The sequence below is a fragment of the Ambystoma mexicanum genome, chromosome 3q (genome assembly GCF_040938575.1).
Source record: "Ambystoma mexicanum isolate Mex_15411 chromosome 3q, UKY_AmexF1_1, whole genome shotgun sequence".
Lineage (NCBI taxonomy): Eukaryota > Metazoa > Chordata > Amphibia > Caudata > Ambystomatidae > Ambystoma > Ambystoma mexicanum.
The window spans coordinates 1208614627-1208637116 of record NC_090926.1 but is presented as its reverse complement, the minus strand read 5'-3'; the positions used below and the strand labels follow the sequence as shown (position 1 = coordinate 1208637116).

The 22490-nt window shown below is 48.2% G+C and overlaps 1 protein-coding gene across 6 annotated transcripts in view; it reads left to right on the top strand.

Annotated features, from left to right (window-relative positions):
* Positions 1 to 22490, top strand: part of PDE4A (phosphodiesterase 4A) — a 1505614-nt gene that overhangs the window by 1236772 nt on the left and 246352 nt on the right. The window contains exon 1 of one of the 6 annotated variants that reach the window (XM_069604087.1): positions 9073 to 10548. The exons of the other annotated variants lie outside the window; for them this stretch is intronic. Within the exon in view, the coding sequence (XP_069460188.1) occupies positions 10483 to 10548 (66 nt within the window). The 5' untranslated portion in view covers positions 9073 to 10482. Of the gene's footprint in view, positions 1 to 9072; positions 10549 to 22490 lie in introns of those variants that run through there. 6 annotated transcript variants of the gene reach the window in all.

Genomic DNA, 22490 nt, shown 5'->3' with positions numbered 1-22490 from the left:
CCAATGGGGATAAAGTGGCCATTTCCACCAGGGACCGGCTATGTGGTAATGGTTTTTGAAATTGGGACAGGTTTGAAAGGAAAAAAGAAATGTGCTTGTGGTAATATGATTTTAGGGTTCTCTCTTTGCCTTCTGCAGGCTGTCATGGAAAGGGAAATGGGGCTCTGTACAGAGCCTCGCCTTCCCTTTCCATGGTGACCATCTTGGAAAAGGATGTTCCTTCCTACAGTGGGACCCTGCGCACGTCCCCGTGTCGGAAGAAAAATCCTTTTTTTTTTTTAGTACTCCAGGTTACCGCTTTGGCTACCTGGGGTACTAATGGCCTTTATCCCTCATTGCAGGGGCTGTAACGGGGAGAACGGTCCGGATCCCTCGTTATGTACCCTCGCTTTGCTTGGGCCGATAACTTGGGCTGGCGGGCCGTTATCCCCTGTTCCAGTCCCTGGAACGGGGGATGAATGCCACATTATCCCCTATAGCATAACACAAAATGTGCTTTACTGAGAAATGTAAAGTAGATGAAGTCTTGAAAAAATAAAACATGGGGGGATTTCCAGCAAACTTGTGTACGCAGCATTGGCAAGGTCCTAAAAGCATGGTTTTGCAAATGTGTCTGTGTTTAGTTTTTGACAAGTGTCATAATGTAGGTACAAAAAATAGTGATATACCTTTGGTGACTGACGTGTAGCCTGTGGCCATGGGCAGTGGGCAGATTTTCTGGGTCATGGCATAACATCATGACCCGAACAATCTGGCTACTGGCCATGACCACGAGGGACGACTAAAAGGGATTAAGTGGGCATGTCCACCAGAGACTGGCTATGTGGTAAGGTTTTTTCGAAATTGGGATAGGTTTGAAAGGGAGAAAAAATGTCCTTGTAGTAATATTGTGATAGGGTTCCTTCTTCACCTTCTGCAGGCTGCCATGGAAAGGGAAGAGGGGCTCTCCAGCCAACAATTGCAACCACACTATCATGCCATGAAACCACATGGCTATAATGGTTTGGAAAACCCGCAACCACTATGTACCTGCTGACAGGTGATGCAAATCCAGGCAACTCCCTGCATGCCCACACCGACACTGGCTGCTACCAGGTGCCTTACTTCTGCAGGCCTGTGATGGATTACAAAGCACATTTAGTAGACCATGTTTCCTTCTGGTGGTCAGCTAAATATTGCCTTCTGTTGTCCTTGCAAATGTTGGTTGAGGATCTCTCCTTTACTGTCACGAGAGGGAACACGAGCACTTTACTGTGGAATACATTGAAGAAGTGATTGGGGATGTAAGTGCTTTTACATACAGGTCTGTGGTGTTGGTGTCTTAATTCTTAATCTCTTCTCCAGAGACACACAGCTACCAGGCAGTGCCCCATCCAGGGCCGTCAGGATAGCTTGCAGCAGTGCCACCACAGAGAAGCATGGGTTCACTACCTGGCCCTGCATTTAGAGGCTGGAGTCAGGCAGGAAATGAAGTATGATATACAGGAACAGTTTGATTTTTAATTTTAGCACTTGAGACTTCATGTAGTCACCACAGGAGACTGGAGCTTTCACTGAGCCTGGGTGTCTGCCATGAAATTAGCTAACCTAGTAGTGGTAGGCAGATGTTAAAGCACTTGAGACTTCATGTAGCCACCGCAGGAGACTGGAGCTTTCACTGAGCCTGGGTGTCTGCCATGAAACTAGCTAATCTGGTGGTGGTAGGCAGATGTTACCAGGGTTGTGTTGGCCTAGATTGGCACTTTGTCTCATAAAGCACGGATCCTATTGTTGTACCCTTCAAGTCTGCATAGTAACGATCACAACCTTTTCAGTGGCTGATCTACACACACACTTTCTGGAGTGCGACACCACCAAATCTTGAAAGATTTGGTTTAAGGCAACTCGAGTGATTCCCTCTACTGCTTCCCAATTCCAAAATGGCACGTCTGTTTTCATTATGACACGAGTTGTTCCTCTTTTGCTCGGCCCTCCCCCTCCTACTACAGAGTCCAGCCCTACTTAGTAGGCCAAAGCAGCGCCTAGCTCTATCTAGCTCTAATAGCACCTTCTATCGCCAAGCCCCTCCATATCATTGTTCCTTATATCTCTGAACCCCACCCTGTCATTGTACATGTTTTCTACATTCTCTTCTGTGCCCTCCTCCATTCTAGCTCTGAGCTCAACATTGTCCTTGTTCCTTGTCCTTGTTTTATCTCGGTTCTCTTCTATGCCCTCCTTCCTCCTATCTGAGCTTCTCTGTCTTCTTGTTCCTTCTACCTCTGAGCACTTCTAGGTTCTTATTTCATCTGTCGCTCAGCTCCTCCATGTCCTTGTTCCTTCTATGAGCTGCTCTCTTTCCTTTATCTCTGTTCTCCCATGTATCCTTGATTTGTCTATCTCTTTTCACCTCGGTTTCCTTGTTCCTCCTACCTCTGATCTCCTCCACCTTCTCACTGCATCTATCCCTGGACTCTCCCATGTCCTTGTTCCCTCCATCTCAAAACTCCTTCATGTCCTTGCTCCATCTATTTCTGAGATTCTCCAGGTCCTTATAGATTATGTCGCATAGCTCCTCCAAATCATTGTATCTTCTCATTGAAAGCTCCTCTATTGTCTTCTTCCACCGTGTTCTTGTTCCTTCTATCCATGGGTCCCTTCATGTCTTTGCTTCTTCACTCTCTGAGCACCTCCTTATCCTAGTTTGTTCTATATTGGAGCTTCTCCAGGTCTTGACTCCTTTAATCTCTGAGCACCTCCATGTCCTGATTCGTGTTATCACTGTGCTCCTCTGTGTTTGTTTTGCTTAAGTCTCTGACCACCCCTCAATATCCTTGTTCATTTCATCTCTACTCTAATCTCTTCTCTGACCTCCTTCCTTCTACCTCTAAGATCATCCATGTCCTTGTGCCTTCTAAGTCTGGGCTCATCTATGTCTGTTCTTCCTCCTATATCTAAGCTCCACTTGGTCCTCGTTACTTTTATTTCCATTCTCATCTGTATCTCAGTGTTTCTTTATCTTTGATCTCCAGTATCCTTGTTTATTCCATCTCTTAGCACGTCCATCTACTCATTCCTACTATCTTTTATCTCCTTCCAGCCCTTGCTCCTTTTATCGCTGATCTCCTTCATCTTCTCATTCCATCCATCTCAGAACTCCTCCATGTCCTCCCTCCTACTTCTGAGCTTCTCCCTCTTCTTTTTCTTTCTGTCTTGTAAGTCCTCCATGTCATCACACCGTCTATCCGTTAGCTTCTCTATGTCCTCGTTCATCAATGTCCTTGTTCCTTCTATCACTGAGCCCCTTTGTGTCCTTGCTCCGTCTGTTTCTGAGCTCATCCATGCTCTAATTCCATTGTTTCTTCTTTGTGCATACTATACTGGAGCTCCTCCATGTCGTTGAGCTCCTCCGTGCCCTTGTCCCTTCTATCTCTGAGTTCCTCTATGTTCTTTCTTCCTCAAAGCTCTGCTATCTTTGTTTCTTTTTCCACTTTATATGTCCTTTTTCCAGCTATCTTTTAGCTGTTCCATGTTCTCCCCTTCTATCTCTGAGCTCCTCCATGTCCACGTTCCTTCAATCTCTGTGCTCCATTATGTTCTTGTAACTTTTAGCTGTACTCTTTTATGTCATAAACACATCTCATCATGCCTTTCTTCCTCCTATCACTGTTCTCTTCATGTTCTCTTTCCTTCTATCTCTGAGCTTCTGCATGTCTTCTTTCTTCAGTTTCTAAGCTCTTCTGTTATCTCGCCCCTTCTATTTCTGAGTTCTTCCTTGTCCTCATTCCTTTAATGATATTCCCTTCTATGCCCTCCTTTCTACTATCTCTGATCTCCTCCATTTCTTCATGACCCTTTTCCTTCTGTACATGTGCTTCTCCATTACCCTTTTGCTTCTATCTCAGTTCTCCTATGCCCAACCCTTTTATCTTAATGTTCCCCAATGTCTTAGTTTCTTCTGTCAATGAGCTATCCACGCCCTTGTTCCTTCTGTCTCTGAGCTTGCCTGTGTCATTGTTCTATCTCTGAGCTACACCATATATTTGTCCCTTTGATCTCTGAGCTCCTCCATGTCTTCCTTCGTTCTAACTGTTGAGCTCCTCCATGTCCTTGTTCCTTTGATTTCTGAGCTTCATGGGCACATTCATTCTACCTCTGAGCTCCTACTTGTCTTTGTTCTATCTTTGAACTCGATGAGTGTAACTTTCCTCTCATAGCGCTACTATTTCCTTATTTCTTCATCTCTACAATGTCCACATCCATCCCTGAGCTCCTTCACATCCTTTTTACTTCAATCTCCGTGTTCCTCCATGTCCTTATCCCTTTTTCATGAACATGTCTATGACCCTGGTCCTTCAGTCTCTAAGCCCCTCCATGCCCTTGCTCCTTCTTCTGTCTCTATTCTTCTGTGTATTTATCCTATCTCTGACCTCCTCCACATCCTTCTTCCTTTTTTCTATGAGCTCCTCCATGTCCCTTTTTCTTCTATCTATTTCTCCTCTATATGTCCAAACCGTTCTATTTTAGAGATCCCCCATATCCGTGTTCCTTCTATCTCTGAGCTCCTCTGAATCCTGGTTCCTTATTTCTTTGAGCTCTTCCATGTTCTTGTTACTTCTATCTCTATTCTCCTCTCTTTGTCCTCCCGCTTCTATATCTCTTCCCCTCAATGCCTTCAATCTTTCATTCTCTGAGGTCCACCATGCCCTTGTTCCTTCTGTCTCTGAGCTTCATCACATCCTTGTTCCACTTGTCCCTGACCTCTTCCATGTCCGTGTTCCTTCTATCTCTTTTGTCCTCTCTATGTCCTCACCCTTCTGTGTCTGTGCTTTTCCACATCCCCATCCTCCTGTCTCCGAGCTTCTTTATGTCCTTGCCTGTTCTATTTCTGTTCTCCTCTCCATGTCTGAAACTTTGGGGTCATCTCTGTCTTTGTTCCTCCCATTACGAGCTCCTCTGTGTCCTTGTTCTTCTGTCTCTGATCTCATCTGTGTCCTCCTCCACATCCTTGTTGTTTCTATTTCATTTCTCCTCTGTATGTCGTCCTCCTCCTCTGCTTATGTGCTCCTCCATTTCCTCTGCCTTCTGTCTCTGATCTCCTCTGTGTACTTGTTCCTCCTATCTATGTTCTCCTCTCAATGCCATCATCTCTGAGCTCGTCCATTAACTTGTTACTCCTACCTCTGTTCTCATCTCTATCGGGGATGTAATTTCACCAAAATGCCAGGGGCAGCAGAAGTGACATCACACGGCCCTTGACCTCAGATGAGATCACAGGAAGTGATTTCATTTGACACCACCCAGAAGTGACATCACAGGAAGCGATGGAACTCAATTTTCACCTTTTGACAAAACAAGAAGTGGCATCACATACCACTGTTCCTAAGTACACTACAATAAATATGGTTACGATATCCCTGTAATGGGATATACATTTCATACAAGAATAATTCACCATATGTATCATTAATATCAGTGTGTATAGGTCCATATCACCAAATTACTGTGAATGCAAGTAGACGTCCAAGGCCAAATGATAATGATGTAAGAGCTTTATATAGAACACATATACATACAATATCGCCCAACCTGTGTTGGTACTCATTTACAGACCTCAGAAGGATGAAAGGCTGAGATGGCCTTGCAGGGATATGAACCTGCAGAACACACTCACACACATATCACAGCAGTTCAACCCACTGAGCTATCTTGCACACTATAGCTATCTTACCGGCGACAGCAAAATGAGCCATTACATGTCTGAATGTTCTCAAAGTCAGAAAGTAAATTACACTCTGTAGTGGATACCAATAAACAGGTAACTGAGATTTAACAGCAGGCCAGTTCATCTGCAGGTCTGGTGCAAGGTTGGCCACATGTCAAGCATGCATGGATTTAGAGTAGCGCAGGGAAAGCAGCGCACTCACACGGCATCCCGTACCTCATACATGCAAAGAAACATCCTGAACAGCATGCCAGGGATATAGCCAAAGATAGACACATTACAACAAAGCATTAATTGTGGCACAATGAAATCAAGGGCCACTTGATAGTATAAATAGTAATAATAATATCTAGTTTTATATAGCGCTACAAGCCCACAGGCACCTGACCGCTGAGATAACAGTTGATATCATTATCCCACAGCGTGGTATTGCATGGTACTCAATTTATCGACCTCGGAAGGATGAAAGGTGGAGTTGGCTCTGCTGGGATTCCAACCTGCATCAGCAGGCTGCACACAGATGTCAGAAACGGGCCCTCAGCTCATTGTGCAATCTGACCGCCTTGATGTGCTACGGTCAAACATTTCTACACTGCACACAAGCTTTTAGGCCCAAGGATTTTGTCAAGTGACATAGGACACAGGGATGGAATGTGTTGTGATGATCGCAACAGAGACAACGGTAGAAATATAAATGCTATAATTACAGCTTGCGAAAAGCAAAATACATATAGTTTTTGTCTGCATTGAGAATTTGAGGTGTTTAAGAACAGACTAAATCAGTGACTCACCCCCTGAAGTGTGCCTGAAATAAACCTTTAATGAGTCCAGCAATTATTGTATAGAATTCCAGAAAGACTATTTGTTATTCCTATTCTTTCTTATTTAGGGGCACTGCTCAAAGTGTTACACTTGTGGAACCCCCTATTTTTTAAAAGGCCTGAACAAGAAAGCCAGCCACTCCAGAAACAAGGAGCCTCAGGGCGCTGGCCCCAGCCCAGGATCTTCCATTTAAAAAAAAAGATTTAAAAAAGAAAGTCTTTTTTTGTGTAGGGGTAGCAAGGAAGGCCTTGCGTGTCACAGTTACGACCCCTGGCGACCCCAAAATGCTGTCCCTGATCTCTATGCCCGCATCTCAAAGCTCCTATTTCTGTCCTCTCTATGCCCGCATCTCTGAGCTTCCCCATTCCTTGTTCCTTCTGCCTCCGAGCTCCTTCCTGCCCTTTTTCCTTCTATTTCTGTTCTCCTCTGTATGGCATAACTTTCTTTTATCCTCTGTATGTCTTCACCATTCTATGTCTGTGATCCTCCATGTCCTCATTCTCCTATCTCTGAACGCCTCCATGTCTTTGCTCCCTCTACCTCTGTTCTCTTTATGCCCATATCTCTGAGCTCCTCTGTGTCCTTGTTCCTCCTATCTCTTTCATTCTCTGAGGTCCACCATGCCCATGTTCCTTCTGTCTCTGAGCTTCATCATGTCCTTGTTCCACTTGTCTCTGACCTCTTCCATGTCCGAGTTCCTTCTATCTCTTTTGTCCTCTCTATGTCCTCACCCTTCTGTCTCTGTGCTTTTCCACATCCCCATCCCCTTATCTCCGAGCTTCTTCATGTCCTTGCCTGTTCTATTACTGTTCTCCTCTCCATATCTGAATCTTTGGGGTCGTCTCTGTCTTTGTTCGTCCTCATTACGAGCTCCTCTGTTCCTTGTTCTGTCTCTGTGCTCCTCCATGTTCTCATTCCTTCTGTCCCTGAGCTCCTCCATGTCCTTGCTCTGCCTACATCTGTTCTCCTCTCAATGCCTGCATCTCTGAGCTTCTCTGTTGTACCTCCCATCTCTGTTCTCCTGTCTCTGGCTGCATCTCTGGGCTCTGCCTTGTCCTCATTCTTCTCTTTTCTACTCTGTATGTCTTCACCATTCTATATCGGTGTTCCTCCATGACCTTGTCCTTCTGTCTCTGAGCTGCTTCGTGTCTTTGTTCCTCTGCTCTCTGTTCTCCTCCCTACACTTTTGAGTTCATCCATGTTCTTGTTCCTCCTTATCTCTGTGCTCCCCTATGTCCTTGTTCCTTCTGTTTTGACCTCCTCCATGTTCTTGTTTATCCTACATCTGTACTATCTATGGCTGCATCTCCGAGTTCACCAATTCCTTGTTCACTCTGCCTCTGAGCTCATTCATGTCCGTGTTCCTCCTGTCCATGAGCTCCTCCATACCCTTGTTTCTTCTATCTCTGTATGTCTTTATCATTCTAAGTCTGTGCTTCTCCATTTCCTTGTCATTTTGTCTCTGAGCTCCTCCATGTCCTTGTTACTCCTATATTTGTTCTCCTCTCTATGCCTACATCTCTGAGCCCCTTCATTTCCTTGAACATCCCATATCTAGTTCCTCTCTATGCCTGCATCTTTGAGCTCCTATGTGTCCTTGTTCCTCCTGTCTCTGTTGAGCTCCTCAGTGTCCTTGTTCCTCCCATCTCTGTTCTCCTCCCTATGCCTGCCTCTGAGCTCCTCTGTGTCATTGCTCCTCCTATCTCCGTTCTACTCTCTATGCCTGCATTTCTGAGGTCCTCTGTGTCCTTGCTACTCTTATCTCTATTCTACTCTCTATGCCTGCATCTCTGAGCTCCTTGGTGTCCTTGTTCCTCCTATCTCCGTTCAGCTCCCTATGCCTGCATTTCGGAGGTTCTCTGTGTCCTTGTTGCTCCCATCTCTGTTCTCCTCTCTATGCCTCCATCTCTGAGGTCCTCCGTGTCCTTGCTCCTCCTATCTCTGTTCCCCTCTCTATGCCCGCATCTCTGAGTTCCTCTCTGTCCTTGTACCTCCCATCTCTGTTCTCCTGTCTCTGGCTGCATCTCTGAGCTCCTCCGTGTCCTTTTCCGTCCCATCTCTGTTCTCCTGTCTCTGGCTGCATCTCTGAGCTCCTCCGTGTTCCTCCCATCTCTGTTCTCCTCTCTCTGCCTCCATCTCTGAGCTCCTCCGCGTCCCTGCTCCTCCCAGCTCTGTTCTCCTGTCTCTGGCTGCCTCTCTGAGCTCCACCGTGTCCGTTTCCCTTCCATCTCTGTTCTCCTCTCTATGCCTGCCTTCCGGAGGTCCTCCGTGTCCTTGTTCCTCCCACCTCTGTTCCCCTCTCTAATACCGCATCTCTGATCCCCTCCGTGTCCCTCGTGCCCCCTCTCCCTCAGCTCCTCCATGTCCCCATGGCTGCTGCCGTGTGTTTTCGACGTCAGGCCAGAGGGTTTGTTTGGCCTCCTACTTCCTATGTCATACTGAAGGGCTTCTCTCCGTGCACGCACACCTCCTCATCCTCACCCTGCTCCACCCCCTCCCACTACTCTTCCCATCAGTAACCACCTGACATCACTTCCCAGCCTACCAGTGCTGCAGCGAGAGAGAAGCAGAGGGGGGAGAGAGAGAGAGAGAGGGAGAGAGAGACAGTGAGAGACAGTCTCCTGCAGGCGAGAGATGACTCTGCCGCTGCAGACCCGGCACCGTCTCTGGGCCTGACCGTCGGAGGACCGACTGCCTGCCTTGTCGGAATGATGGCGAGCGAGGAGGCCGATTGCGAACGCTTCCTGCCAGCATTGTCAACGCGCCGGCTTTGGTAGCAGGAGGCGGAGGCTGTGAGCGTCTGGTACCCAGGGAGCAGCTGCGGCCCAACCGCGAGGACCGCTCCATCTCCAAAGCCCCCCAATAGAGGATGCTCTCAGCGTCTGGTACCCGAGGATGCTGCGGCCCGGCCTGGCGGAGCACGGCACCCCGAGGCGGGGCACTGTCAGTCTCCGGCACAGGATGTTGTGAGCTTCTGGAACCCAACGAGGCTGCGGCCTAAACATCGCACCGCTGCCCCCCAGAGATGCTGGCGTTGGGATGCTCTGAGCGCCCGCTCCCCGGAGAGGCTGCGGCCTAGGCACACTCAACGATGCTTGAGATCTGAGCGTCTCGTTCTCAGACTGGGGTGTGCTCGAACCGCCTGAGGCCAGGGATGCCCTGAGAGGCAAAGTGGCACAAATACAGCTGCGGGTCTCTCCCCTCCACCTTCCGCTCGCGGGGAGCAGAGATAAAAACAAGGCACACGCGTGGAAAATGTAACGAAGGCGTGGAAAGTTGGGGGGGTCAAGGGAGCTGTGCTTCATCCTACCCGAGCCAGTACCTGTGTGGGGGCTACGGAAAAAGGATATCTTGTTCAAGGGAGGCACAGGCTGGGGCCTAGCATATATTTGTGGGGAGGGGAAGCGGGAACCCTTTTTTGAGGTTTTCTGAGGGGTTTCCCCTTCCCCTCCCCCTCTCAACAATATCTGCCATGTCTTGGGGGGACGGTGGAGGGAAAGTATTTTGGCTTTCCTTTGATTGAAAAAAATCGAGATGTGAAAGCTTCGGGGGCAACCGAGGAGGGGGGTCCCCGCGTGTGGATTTAGGGGGCGGTGGAGGAAAGTAGGCGAATCCCCACCGGTCAGTAGGTGACCATGGCATGGCAGCTCTTCAAGGCAGCCGTATCCGAAGATTTGGGGTTCTGACGCTCCCCTCCCCAAAAAGTGCTGTGGACAGGGAGGGGTGGTCCTGTATTCTTCTGCCGACTCTCCCCCACTGTTGGTGAACAGGACAGTTTGGGGCCTGCAATACAATTTACAAAGAACAGCAAATCTTACTTTCGACTGACCCCCCAGCCACACGCGCCCCAAAGACAGTTCGGACTAGAGCCAGGATTTTGGGTTCCGGTGCAAGCAATTTCCAGACACCTGGGACCCCCAAAAGTACTCCTGGAGTTTCTCCCGTGAGGACAGAAGATGCCATTAGTTGATTTCTTCTGTGAAACCTGCTCGAAACCATGGCTGGTCGGCTGGTGGGATCAGGTAAGGACACGGTGGCTTTTAACATGTGTGATCCTCTGCAGTGGGCATGTTTTACCTGTATATACCAATAGCATATCATGTGTTATTTAATAGTATTGTGTACCGCTGGAACTTGCCACCTTGTGACGCTTCAGAAGGCCTAACATGTTTAGAACTACAGCTCCTGCAACAGAGTGCCCGAGGCTTAGAGAGGTGGCAACTGCAGCTCTGGTTACAGGTGGCAAGCATCTTCTAGAGAAGCCAGAACTGCAGCTCCTGCAACAGAGTGCCCAAGGCTTAGAGAGGAGGCAACTGCAGCTCTGGTTACAGGTGGCAAGCATCTTCTAGAGAAGCCAGAACTGCAGCTCCTGCAACAGAGTGTCCCAGGCTTAGAGAGGTGGCAACTGCAGCTCTGGTTACAGGTGGCAAGCATCTTCTAGAGAAGCCAGAACTGCAGCTCTTGCAACAGAGTGTCCCAGGCTTAGAGAGGTGGCAACTGCAGCTCTGGTTATAGGTGGCAAGCATCTTCTAGAGAAGCCAGAACTGCAGCTCTTGCAACAGAGTGTCCCAGGCTTAGAGAGGTGGCAACTGCAGCTCTGGTTATAGGTGGCAAGCATCTTCTAGAGAAGCCAGAACTGCAGCTCTTGCAACAGAGTGTCCCAGGCTTAGAGAGGTGGCAACTGCAGCTCTGGTTACAGGTGGCAAGCATCTTCCAGAGAACCCAGAACGGCAGCTCTTGCAACAGAGTGTCCCAGGCTTAGAGAGGTGGCAACTGCAGCTCTGGTTACAGGTGGCAAGCATCTTCTAGAGAAGCCAGAACTACAGCTCTTGCAACAGTGTGTCCCAGGCTTAGAGAGGTGGCAACTGGAGCTCTGGTTACAGGTGGCAAGCATCTTCTAGAGAAGCCAGAACTGCAGCTCTTGCAACAGAGTGTCCCAGGCTTAGAGAGGTGGCAACTGCAGCTCTGGTTACAGGTGGCAAGCATCTTCTAGAGAAGCCAGAACTGCAGCTCTTGCAACAGAGTGTCCCAGGCTTAAAAAGGTGGCAACTGCAGCTCCGGTTACAGGTGGCAAGCATCTTCTGGAGAAGCCAGAACTGCAGCTACTGCAACAGTGTCCCAGGCTTAGAGAGGTGGCAACTGCAGCTCTGGTTACAGGTGGCAAGCATCTTCTGGAGAAGCCAGAACTGCAGCTCTTGCAACAGAGTGTCCCAGGCTTAGAGAGGTGGCAACTGCAGCTCTGGTTACAGGTGGCAAGCATCTTCTAGAGAAGCCAGAACTGCAGCGTTTGCAACAGAGTGTCCCAGGCTTAGAGAGGTGGCAACTGCAGCTCTGGATGGTTACAGGTGGCACGCATCTTCTAGAGAAGCCAGAACTGCAACTCAGGTTAAGGGAGGCCACACTGCAGATCAGGGTAAGGGAGGCCCCACTTCTTATAGACAGGAGAGAACTGCAGATCAGGGTAAGAGAGGCCCCACTGCAAATCAGGTAAAAAGAGGCCCCACTGCAGATCAGGTAAAGAGAGGCCCCACTGCAGATCAGGTAAAGAGAGGCCCCACTGCAGATCAGGTTAAGAGAGGCCCCACTGCAGCTCATGGTGAGAGAGGCCCCACTGCAGCTCATGGTAAGAGAGGCCCCACTGCAGCTCATGGTAAGAGAGGCCCCACTGCAGATCAGGGCAAGATAAGCCCCACTGCAGCTAATGGTAAGAGAGGCCCCACTGCAGATAAGGGAAAGAGAAGCCCCACTGCCGCTCATGGTAAGAGAGGCCCCACTGCTTATAAACTGGAGAGACATGCAGATCAGGGTAAGAGAGGCCACACTGCAGATCAGGGTAAGAGAGGCCCCACTGCAGCTCATGGTAAGGGAGGCCCCACTGCTTATAGACAGGAGAGACATGCAGCTCAGGTAAGAGAGGCCACACTGCAGATCAGGGTAAGAGAGGCCCCACTGCAGCTCATGGTAAGGGAGGCCCCATTGCTTATAGACAGGAGAGAACTGCAGATCAGGATAAGAGATGCCCCACTGCAGATCAGGTAAGGGAGGCCCCACTGCAGATCAGGTAAGGGAGGCCCCACTGCAGATCAGGGTAAGAGGTGCCCCACTCCAGCTCAGGTAAGAGAGGTGCCACCACAGATCAGGTAAGAGATGCCCCACTGCAGGCCCGGGTAAGAGATGCCCCACTGCAGATCAGGTAAGGGAGGCCCCACTGCAGATCAGGATTACAAGACTCGTACTGCATATAAGGAGGTTAGAACTGAGGCTCAGATAAAGGAGCTCCTATTGCTTATAGAGTTGAGTACTGCACTTCAGGCAACAGAGCTCTCATTACCTATAGATGGATGGGAACTGCAGCTCAGGTAACAATGCTCCTACTACATGTATACATAACAGATCAGCAGCTCAAGTAACATAGCCTATACTGGTTGGAGAGACGTGAGAACTGCAGCTCAGGTAACATTGCTCCTACTGCTTCTAGACAATTGAGAACTGCAGCTCAGGTAACAGTGCTCCCTCTGCTTCTAGAGAAGTGAGAACTGCAGCTCAGGTAACAGCATTCCTACTGGTTTTAGAGAATTGAAAACTGCAGCTCATATACCAGCCCAGAGCTCCTACTGCTTCTAGAGAAGTGGGAAGTGCAGCTCAGGTAACAGCGCTCCTACTGCTTCTAGAGAAGTGAGAACTGCAGCTCACATAACATCGCTCCTACTGCTTCTAGACAAGTGAGAACTGCAGCTCAGATACCAAAGCTCCTACAGCCTCTAGAGAAGTGACAACTGCAGCTCAGCTAACAGCGTTCCTACTGCTTATAGGGTGGTGAGAACTACAGCTCAGGTAACAGAGCTCATACTGCTTCTAGATAATTGAGAACTGCAACTCATATATCAGAGCTCCTACTGCTTCTAGAGAAGTGAGAACTACAGCTCAGGTAACAGCATGCAAACTGCTTCTAGATAAGTGAGAACTGCAGCTCAGGTAACAGTGTTCTTACTGCTTCTAGAGAAATGAGAAGTGCAGCTCAGGTAACAGCACTCCTACTGCTTCTAGAGAAGTGAGAACTGCAGCTCAGGTAACACAGCATCCACTGCTTAGAGATTTGTGAGAACTACATCTCAGGAAAATGAGCACCTACCACTTATCGAAAGGTGAGAAATGCATCTCAAGTAACAGAGCGCCTACTGCTTATGGAGAGGTGAGAACTGCAGCGTAGGTACCAGAGCTCCTACTACTTTTAGAGAAGTGAGAACTGCAGCTCCGGTAATATCGCTCCTACTGCTTTTAGACAAGTGACAACTGCTGTTCTCATAGCAGCGCTCATGCTGTTTCGAGAGTTGAGAACATCAGCTCAGATACCAAAGCTCCTGCTGCTTCATGAGAAGTGAGAACTGCAGCTCAGGTAACAGTGCTCCTACTGCTTATAGAGTGGTGAGAACTGCAGCTCAGGTAACAGAGCTCCTACTGCTTCTAGAGAAGTGAGAACTGCAGCTCAGGTAACAGCGCTCCTATGGGTTCTAGAGAATTGAGACCACAGCTCATATACCAGCCCAGAGCTCCTACTGCTTCTAGAGAAGTGAGAATTGCATCTCAGTTAACAGCACGCCTACTGCTTCTAGAGAAGTGAGAACTGCAGCTCAGGTAACAGCGCTCCAACTGCTTCTAGAGAAATGAGATCTGCAACTCAAATAACAGCGCTCCTACTACTTCTAGAGAAGTGAGAACTGCAGCTCCAGTAACAGCGGTCCTACTGCTTCTAGAGAAGTGAGAACTGCAGCTCATGTAACAGAGCTCCTACTGCTTCTATAGAAGTGAGAACTGCAGCTCAGGTAACAGAGCTCCTACTGCCTTTTGAAATGTGAGAAATGCAGCTCAGGTAACAGCTCACCTACTGCGTATTGAAAGGTGAGAACTACAGCTCAGGTAACATAACTCATACTGCTCTGCTTCTAGAGAGGTGAGAACTGCAGTTCAGGTAACATTGCTCCTACTGCTTCTAGACAAGTGAGAACTGCAGCTCAGGTAACAGTGCTCCTGCTGATTCTAGAGAAGTGAGAACTGCAGCTCAGGTAACATCATTCCTACTGGTTTTAGAGAATTGAGAACTGCAGCTCATATACCAGCCCAGAGCTCCTACTGCTTCTAGCGAAGTGGGAACTGCAGCTCAGGTAACAGCTTGCATACTGCTTCTAGAGAAGAGAAAACTGCAGCTCAGGTAACATAACAGACATTACTCTGTTTCTAGAGAGGTGAGAACTGCAGCTCAGGTACCAGAGCCCCTAATACTTCTAGAGAAGTGAGAACTGCAGCTCAGGTAACATTGCTCCTACTGCTTCTAGAGAAGTGAGAACTGCAGCTCAGGTAACAGCACTCCTACTGCTTCTAGAGAATTGAGAACTGCAGCTCAGATACCAGCCCAGAGCTCCTATTGTTCTAGAGAAGTGAGAACTGCAGCTCAGGTAACAGCTTGCCTACTTCTTCTAGAGAAGTGAGAACTGCAGCTCAGGTAATATTGCTCCTACTGCGTCTAGAGAAGTGAGAATTGCAGCTCAGGTAACAGCACTCCTACTGCTTCTAGAGAATTGAGAACTGTAGCTCAGGTAACAGCTTGCCTACTACTTCTAGAGAAGTGAGAACTGCAGCTCAGGTAACATTGCTCCTACTGCTTCTAGAGAAGTGAGAACTGCAGCTCAGGTAACAGCTCCTACTGGTTCTAGAGAATTGAGAACTGCAGCTCGGGTAACAGCACTCCTACTGCTTCTAGGAGAAATGCAGCTCAGATACCAGAGCTCCTACTGCTTCTAGAGAAGTGAGAACTGCAGCTCAGGTAACAGTGCTCCTACTGCTTATAGAGTGGTGAGAACTGCAGCTCAGGTAACAGCGCTCCTACTGCTTCTAGAGAAGTGAGAACTGCAGCTCAGATACCAGAGCTCCTACTGCTTCTAGAGCAGTGAGAACTGCAGCTAAGGAAATAGAGCTCCTACTACTAATAGACAGGTGATGTCTGCAGCTCAGGGATCAGAGTTTCTACTGCTTATAAGAAGGTGATGACTGCAGCTAAGGTAACAGAGTTCCCACTGCTTATAGAAATGTACAGACTTCAGCTCAGATAACAGAGCTCCTGCTGCTTATTGGGAAGTGATGACTGCAATTCAAGGTATCAGAGCTCCTACTGATTATAGGAAGGTGATAACTGCAGCTCGGGGTATCAGAGTCCCCACCGCTTCTGGAGAGGTCAGAACAGCAGCTCGCAGTGTCAGAGCTCCTACTGCTTCCGGAGAGGTCAGGCGACGAGCTCACGGTGTCAGAGCCCCTACCACTGATAGAAAGTCATATCTGCAGCTAAGAGTGTCAGAGCCCCTACCGCTGATAGAAAGTCATATCTGCAGCTCAGGGTGTCAGAGCCCCTACCGCTTATAGAAAGTCATATCTGCAGCTCAGGGTGTCAGAGCCTCTACCGCTGATAGAAAGTCAGATGTGCAGCTCAGGGTGTCAGAGCCCCTACTGCTTATGGAGAGGTCAGAACAGCAGCTCACGGTTTCAAAGGCCATACTGCTGATGGAAAGTCATATCTGCAGCTCAGGTACCAGAGCCCCTACAGCTGATAGAAAGTCATATCTGCAGCTAAGAGTGTCAGAGCCCCTACCACTGATAGAAAGTCATATATGCAGCTCAGGGTGTCAGAGCCCCTACCACTGATAGAAAGTCATATCTGCAGCTCAGGGTGTCAGAGCCCCTACCGCTGATAGAAAGTCAGATGTGCAGCTCGGGGTGTCAGAGCCCCTACAGCTGATAGAAAGTAATATCTGCCGCTCAGGGTGTCAGAGCCCCTACCGCTGATAGAAATTTAGATATGCAGCTCACGGTGTCAGAGCCCCTACTGCTTATAGAGGACAGAGGTTTGAAGAGCAGTTCATGATGAGAGTCACCTGCCTGTGAATGAGGAAGACCAGGAGTGACTCTCGCCGTTGCTGCTCTTTGAGGGTTAATAACAACTCTTTTATTTTAGTTACCTGGTGGCACAGCCAGTTGTTGTTGGTACATCAGCACCAAGATGCCTTCGGCGATCGTGCGCTTTAGTAATTAGATAACATACATAACATAACATAACAGGGTCCCTTACTCAACATGCCAGTCGCCTCCATACCTCATGGTTGGCCGTAGACCTCCCAGCCCTCCATAGCACAGAGCAGGTCTGTGTAGACAGCTTCTGGGAGTACGAAGACACTGCCAGCACACAGTGCAACGCATGTGCTGAAGTCCTATGATTGGATCTCTAGTGAAAAGCATGTGTGTTGACAAACGGTGTGATTGTGATATTCTGGTTTGCCCCTGGATAGCTGGGTGCCCACCCAGCTCTGGCTCCTCAGATCGTGAAAAGAGACTTATTTAGTGGGTGGGGGTCACGGTACCCTCGCCCCCTTTAGAGGTACCCCTGCTCCATTCTGTAGCTTTTCAAAGGCCCGGATATGTCTATAACTCAACATTCTGTATGACCTGGTTCCCTTGTTCCTTCCTGTCCTTCTGCGTTGCGGGTAATTTGGTTGTGTTGTCTCTTGCTATCCCTGAATGGCCAGTTTCCTTCCCTGCCTTTCACTGAACATTATGTCTGTTTTCTTTTGGCCGCCCCCTCCTTTAGCTCAAGAACATGGCCGGGTTCATTACGTCTGTTCTTGAGACCACTCCACTCTTCGTCAAGATTCTGTACATTGTGTTTTGTCAATAAAAATAAGTACATGCCCAGGTAGTTGACATGAATCCTGACCTCCCACCCCCCCCATTTCCGGTGTCATTTCACTGCCCCTTTCTCTACCTGAAGATTTTATCTGAGCTTTGATTGCATTGGGATCGAGTCTTGGTCGGTTTTCTGAATCCTGATGCCTTTTCTGACCTGAAGCTCATGTCAGGTCTGTTTTCTATGTGTTGTTGTTTACCTAAAACTGTTCCACTTTGCTTTCCGTTTCTAACTTGGATGAGCCGTTCACTTTATTCATATTTCTGTGCCTTATGCTCACCTCCCTGTTGTTTCCTGTACCTCTTAATTTGCCCCGAGAGGCCGGGATGATAGCTCAGGGGCAACGCGTTGGTCTTGGAAACAGAACTGCACCGGGCCCCATTCCAGTACTAAGCGCCTTATAAAAGATGATTTAATTAATTATGCCCAAAAACCATGGTGGTTTGTTTTTCCAGAAGACCGTGCCCGATTTCCTGCCCGCACCCTTTACCTGAGCCACGTGCCCGCCTTGTTTGCCTCACTTTTCTGTTTGCTTGAAGACCATATAGGGTGTAGTTTGCCTACACCTAAACCGTCCCTGAAGGTCATATCTGGTTTGCCCTACCTGCCTGTATATTTACCTTAAGATCCTGTCCGGGTCCCTTTTCTGAATGCCCACTCTTGGCTTCCCCAGCTTTGTTTAACCTGCCCCCTTCGCTTACTCCAGGTCCATGCCCAATTTTTTTTCCTTGCCTCTTTCATTTCCTCTAGATTTCACCTCGTTCCTTTTACTTGAAGTTGGTGTTCAGGTTGCCTTTCTGTACCCGGCTGTTTTTTTTGTCTCTGCCCGCCACCTCCTTTCCCCAATGACCATGCCTCGTTCGCTTGCACGCTTTCACTCTTTAGCGAAGCGTATGCCAGTTTGTCCTCTGCTCCTTGTCTTGCCTGGATGACTTCTCCACTTTGGTCACTCTGCCTCTTGTCTGCCTCTAGATCATTTCCGGTTCGAATTTCCTGTCTTTCTCTTTTCCCCAAAAACAAGGTTGTCTTGTTGTGCTTGTCGACTTTTTGCCCACATATCATGCCCGCTTTGCTTGATGGCTGGGCCCAGTTTGTTATTCCTGTCTCTTCCATTCGACGTCGGGTTTGGCTGACATCATTGCTGGCCCTTTCGCCCTGTTTGTTTGCCATTCTTTGTTCGTTTGAAGATTGCACCCGGTTGGTTTGTTTGCACGATGTTCACACCCAGACTCTGCCTCCCTTTCTTTACACACTGGGCCTCATTCCGAGTTTGGAGGTAATATTGGCGCTATTAGCGCCATGACTATCTCCAATACCGGTACCGAGTTCAATGGGGACTTACCAGTCTATTATGACCTTTGTGGGACCGGTAAGTCCCCATTGAAAAAGCCATTCCCCAATCCAATTCGAGCCCCCATAGGGCTCAATGGGAAGGGGGAAGGCGCTAATAACGGTACCGCAATTTGCGGTACCGTTATTAGCTCCTCTAAAGTCCCTTAACGGGACCCGTCCTTAATGCCTGGTAAAACCAGGCGTTAAGAAAGGGACCCGCTAAGGGAACTCGGAATAGGGAGCAAAGGGATTACCGGCACCGGTGTCCTTACTGGTGCCCGGTATCCCTTTGCGCCAAACTCGGAATGAGGCCCATAGACCTGTTTAGTTTGTGTTCTCTCCCTCTTTCATTACACAAAGATGATACTCCGTTTGTTGTCTCTGCCCCTTTCTTTACGAACAGTCAAGGCCCTCTTTTGTTATCCTGGCACTTTCTTTGCCTGAAGACCATAACTGGTTTTATTTTCCATGGCCTCTTCCTTGCCAAAAGTCTAGAGCTGGTTTCATTTTCCCTACCTCCATTATTTCCCTGTCTGCCATGTTGAGTTGGTTAACCCTTCTTATCTGTTTGCGTGCAGACCATAAGCAGATTATTTTGTGTGAACGGATATGACCTGAAGATCATATTTTGACTGTTGTCCTGTTTCTTTTGTTTACCCAAGAGCCTGCCCATTCTCTTTTCCTTTGTTTACCCAAAAACAATGCACGGTTGATTTTCTCTCTTCCCTTATTTGCACAAATATGGTGTCTTGTTTACATTGTTGTTTACCTGAACACCATGCCCAGGTTACGTTCTCTGCCATTTTGTTTATCTGAACACCATGCCTGGTTTGATTTTCAAGCTCTCGTTCTTTACCTGAAGGCCATGCCCTGTTTGCTTTCCCGGACACTAGCTTTACCTGAAGGCCGTGCCCAGTTGGCTTTCTATGACACTATCCTTACCTGAAGGCCATGCCCAGTTTTCTTTCCCTGACACTACCTTTATCTGAAGGCCCTGCCAAATTGCTTTTCTTGCTACTATCATTACCTGAAGACCCTGCCCAGTTTACTTTCCTTGCTACTATCTTTTCTGAAGGCCCTTCCCAGTTTGCTTTTCCTGACGCTATCTTAACCTGAAGGCCATGCCCAGTCTGCTTTCCCTGACGCTATCTTTACCTGAAGGCCATGCCCAGTTTGCTTCCCTTGCCACGATCTTTACCTGAAGGCCACGGCCAGTTTGCTTCCCTTGCTACTATCCTTACCTGAAGGCCATGCCCATATTTCTTTCCCTGACACTACTTTTACCTGAAGGCCATGACCAGTGTGCTTTCCTTGCTACTATCTTTACCTGAAGGCCCTGCCAGTTTGCTTTCCTTGCTACTATCTTTATCTGAAGACCATGCCCGGTTTTCTTTCCTTGCTACTATCTTTACCTGAGGGCCCTGCCCAGTTTGCTTTTCCCGACACTATCTTTACCTGAAGACCATGTCCAATTGCTTTCCCTGACACTATCTTTAGCTGAAGGCAATGCCCAGTTTGCTTTCCCTGATGCTATCCTTACCTAAAGGCCATGCCCAGTTTGCTTCCCTTGCCACGATCATTACCTGAAGGCCATGGCCAGTTTGCTTTCCTTGCTACTATCTTTACCTGAAAGCCATGCCCATATTGCTCTCCCTGACACAACCTTTACCTGAAGGCCATAACCAGTGTTCTTTCCTTGCTACTATCTTTACCTGAAGGCCCTGCCCAGTTTGCTTTCCTTGCTACTATCTTTATCTGAAGACCATGCCCAGTTTGCTTTCCCTCACACTACCTTTAACTGAAGGCCCTGCCAAGTTTGCTTTCCTTGCTACTATCTTTACCTGAAGGCCCTGCCCGGTTTTCTTTCCTTGCTACTATCTTTACCTGAAGGCCCTGCCCAGTTTGCTTTCTCTGACACAATGTTTACATGAAGGCCAGGCCCTGTTTGCTTTCCTTCACCACTATCTTTACCTGAAGGAAATACCCCTTTTACTTTCCCAGACACTACATTTACTTGAAGGCAATGCCCAGTTTGCTTTATTTGTCACTATTGTTACCTGAAGGCCATGCCCAGTTTGCTTTCTTTGTCACTATCTGTACCTGAAGGTCATGACCGGTTTTCTTTCCTTGCCACTATCCTTACCTGAAGACCATGCCCACTTTACTTTCGTTGACACTATCTTTACCTGAAGGCCATGCCCAGTTTTCTTTCCCTGACACTATCTTTACCTAAAAGCCATGCCCAGTTTGCTTCCCCTGCCACCATCTTTACCTGAAGGCCATGCCCAGTTTGCTTTCCTTGCCACTATCTTTACCTGAAAGCCATGGCCAGTTTGCTTTCCCTGACACTACATTTACCTGAAAGCCATGGCCGGTTTTCGTTCCCTGACACTATCTTTACCTGAATGCCATTCCCAGTTTGCTTTCGCTGACACTATCTTTATCTGAAGGCCATGTCCAGTTTGTTTTCCTTTCCACTATCTTTACCTGAAGGCCATGCCCAGTTGATTTCCCTGACACTACATTTACCTGAAGGCCATGCCCAGTTTGGTTTCCCTGAAACTACATTTACCTGAAGGCCATGCCCAGTTTGCTTTTCTTGCTACTATCTTTACATGATGGCCCTGTCCAGTTTGCTTTCCCTGAAACTACATTTACCTGAAGGCCATGCCCAGTTTGCTTTCCTTACCATTATCTTTACCTGACGGCCCTGCCCAGTTTGCTTTCCCTGAAACTACATTTACCTGAAGGCCATGCCCAGTTTGCTTTCCTTGCCACCATCTTTACCTGAAGGCCATGCCCAGTTTGCTTTTCTTGCTACTATCTTTACCTGAAGGACCTGCCCAGTTTGCTTTCCTTGCTACTATCTTTACATGATGGCCATGCCCAGTTTGCTTTCCTTACCATTATCTTTACCTGAAGGCCCTGCCCAGTTTGCTTTCCTTGCCACTATCTTTACCTAAAAGCCATGCCCAGTTTGCTTTCCTTGCCAGTATCGTTACCTGAAGGTCATGCCCAGTTTGCTTTCCCTGACACTATCTTTACCTAAAAGCCATGCCCAGTTTGCTTTCCCTGACAATATCTTTACCTGACGGCCATGCCCAGTTTTCGTTCCCTGACACTATCTTTACCTAAAAGCCATGCCCAGTTTGCTTTCGCTGACACTATCTTTATCTGAAGGCCATGCCCAGTTTACTTTCCTTTGCCACTATCTTTACCTGAAGGCCATGTCCAGTTTGCTTTCCCCTTTGCCACTATCTTTACCTAAAGGCCATGTCCAGTTTGCTTTCCTTGCTACTATCTTTACCTGAAGGCCCTGCCCGGTTTACTTTCCTTGCTACTATCTTTATCTGAAGGCCTTTCCCAGTTTGCTTTCCCTGACACTACATTTACCTGAAGGCCATGCCCAGTTTGCTGTCCGTGACACTATCTTTACCTGAAGGCCATGCCCAGTTTTTACTTTCCTTGCCACTATCTTTACCTGAAGGACATGCCCAGTTTGCTTTTCTTCACCACAATCTTTCCCTGAAGGCCATGGCCAGTTTCCTTTCCCTGACACTACATTTACCTGAAGGCCATGCCCAGTTTGCTTTTCGTGCCACTATAGTTACCTGAAGTCCATGCCCAGTTTGCTTTCCCTGACACTACATTTACGTGAAGGCCATGCCCAGTTTGCTTTCCCTGACACTATCTTTACCTGAAGGCCATGCCCAGTTTATTTTACTTCCCACTATCTTTACCTGAAGGCCATGCCCAGTTTGCGTTCCTTGTCACTGCCTTTACCTGAAGGCCATGTCCAGTTTTGTTTTCCTGACACTATCTTTGCCTAAAGGCCATGCCCAGTTTGCTTTTCTTCGCCACTATCTTTACCTGAAGGCCATGCCCAGTTTATTTTACTTCCCA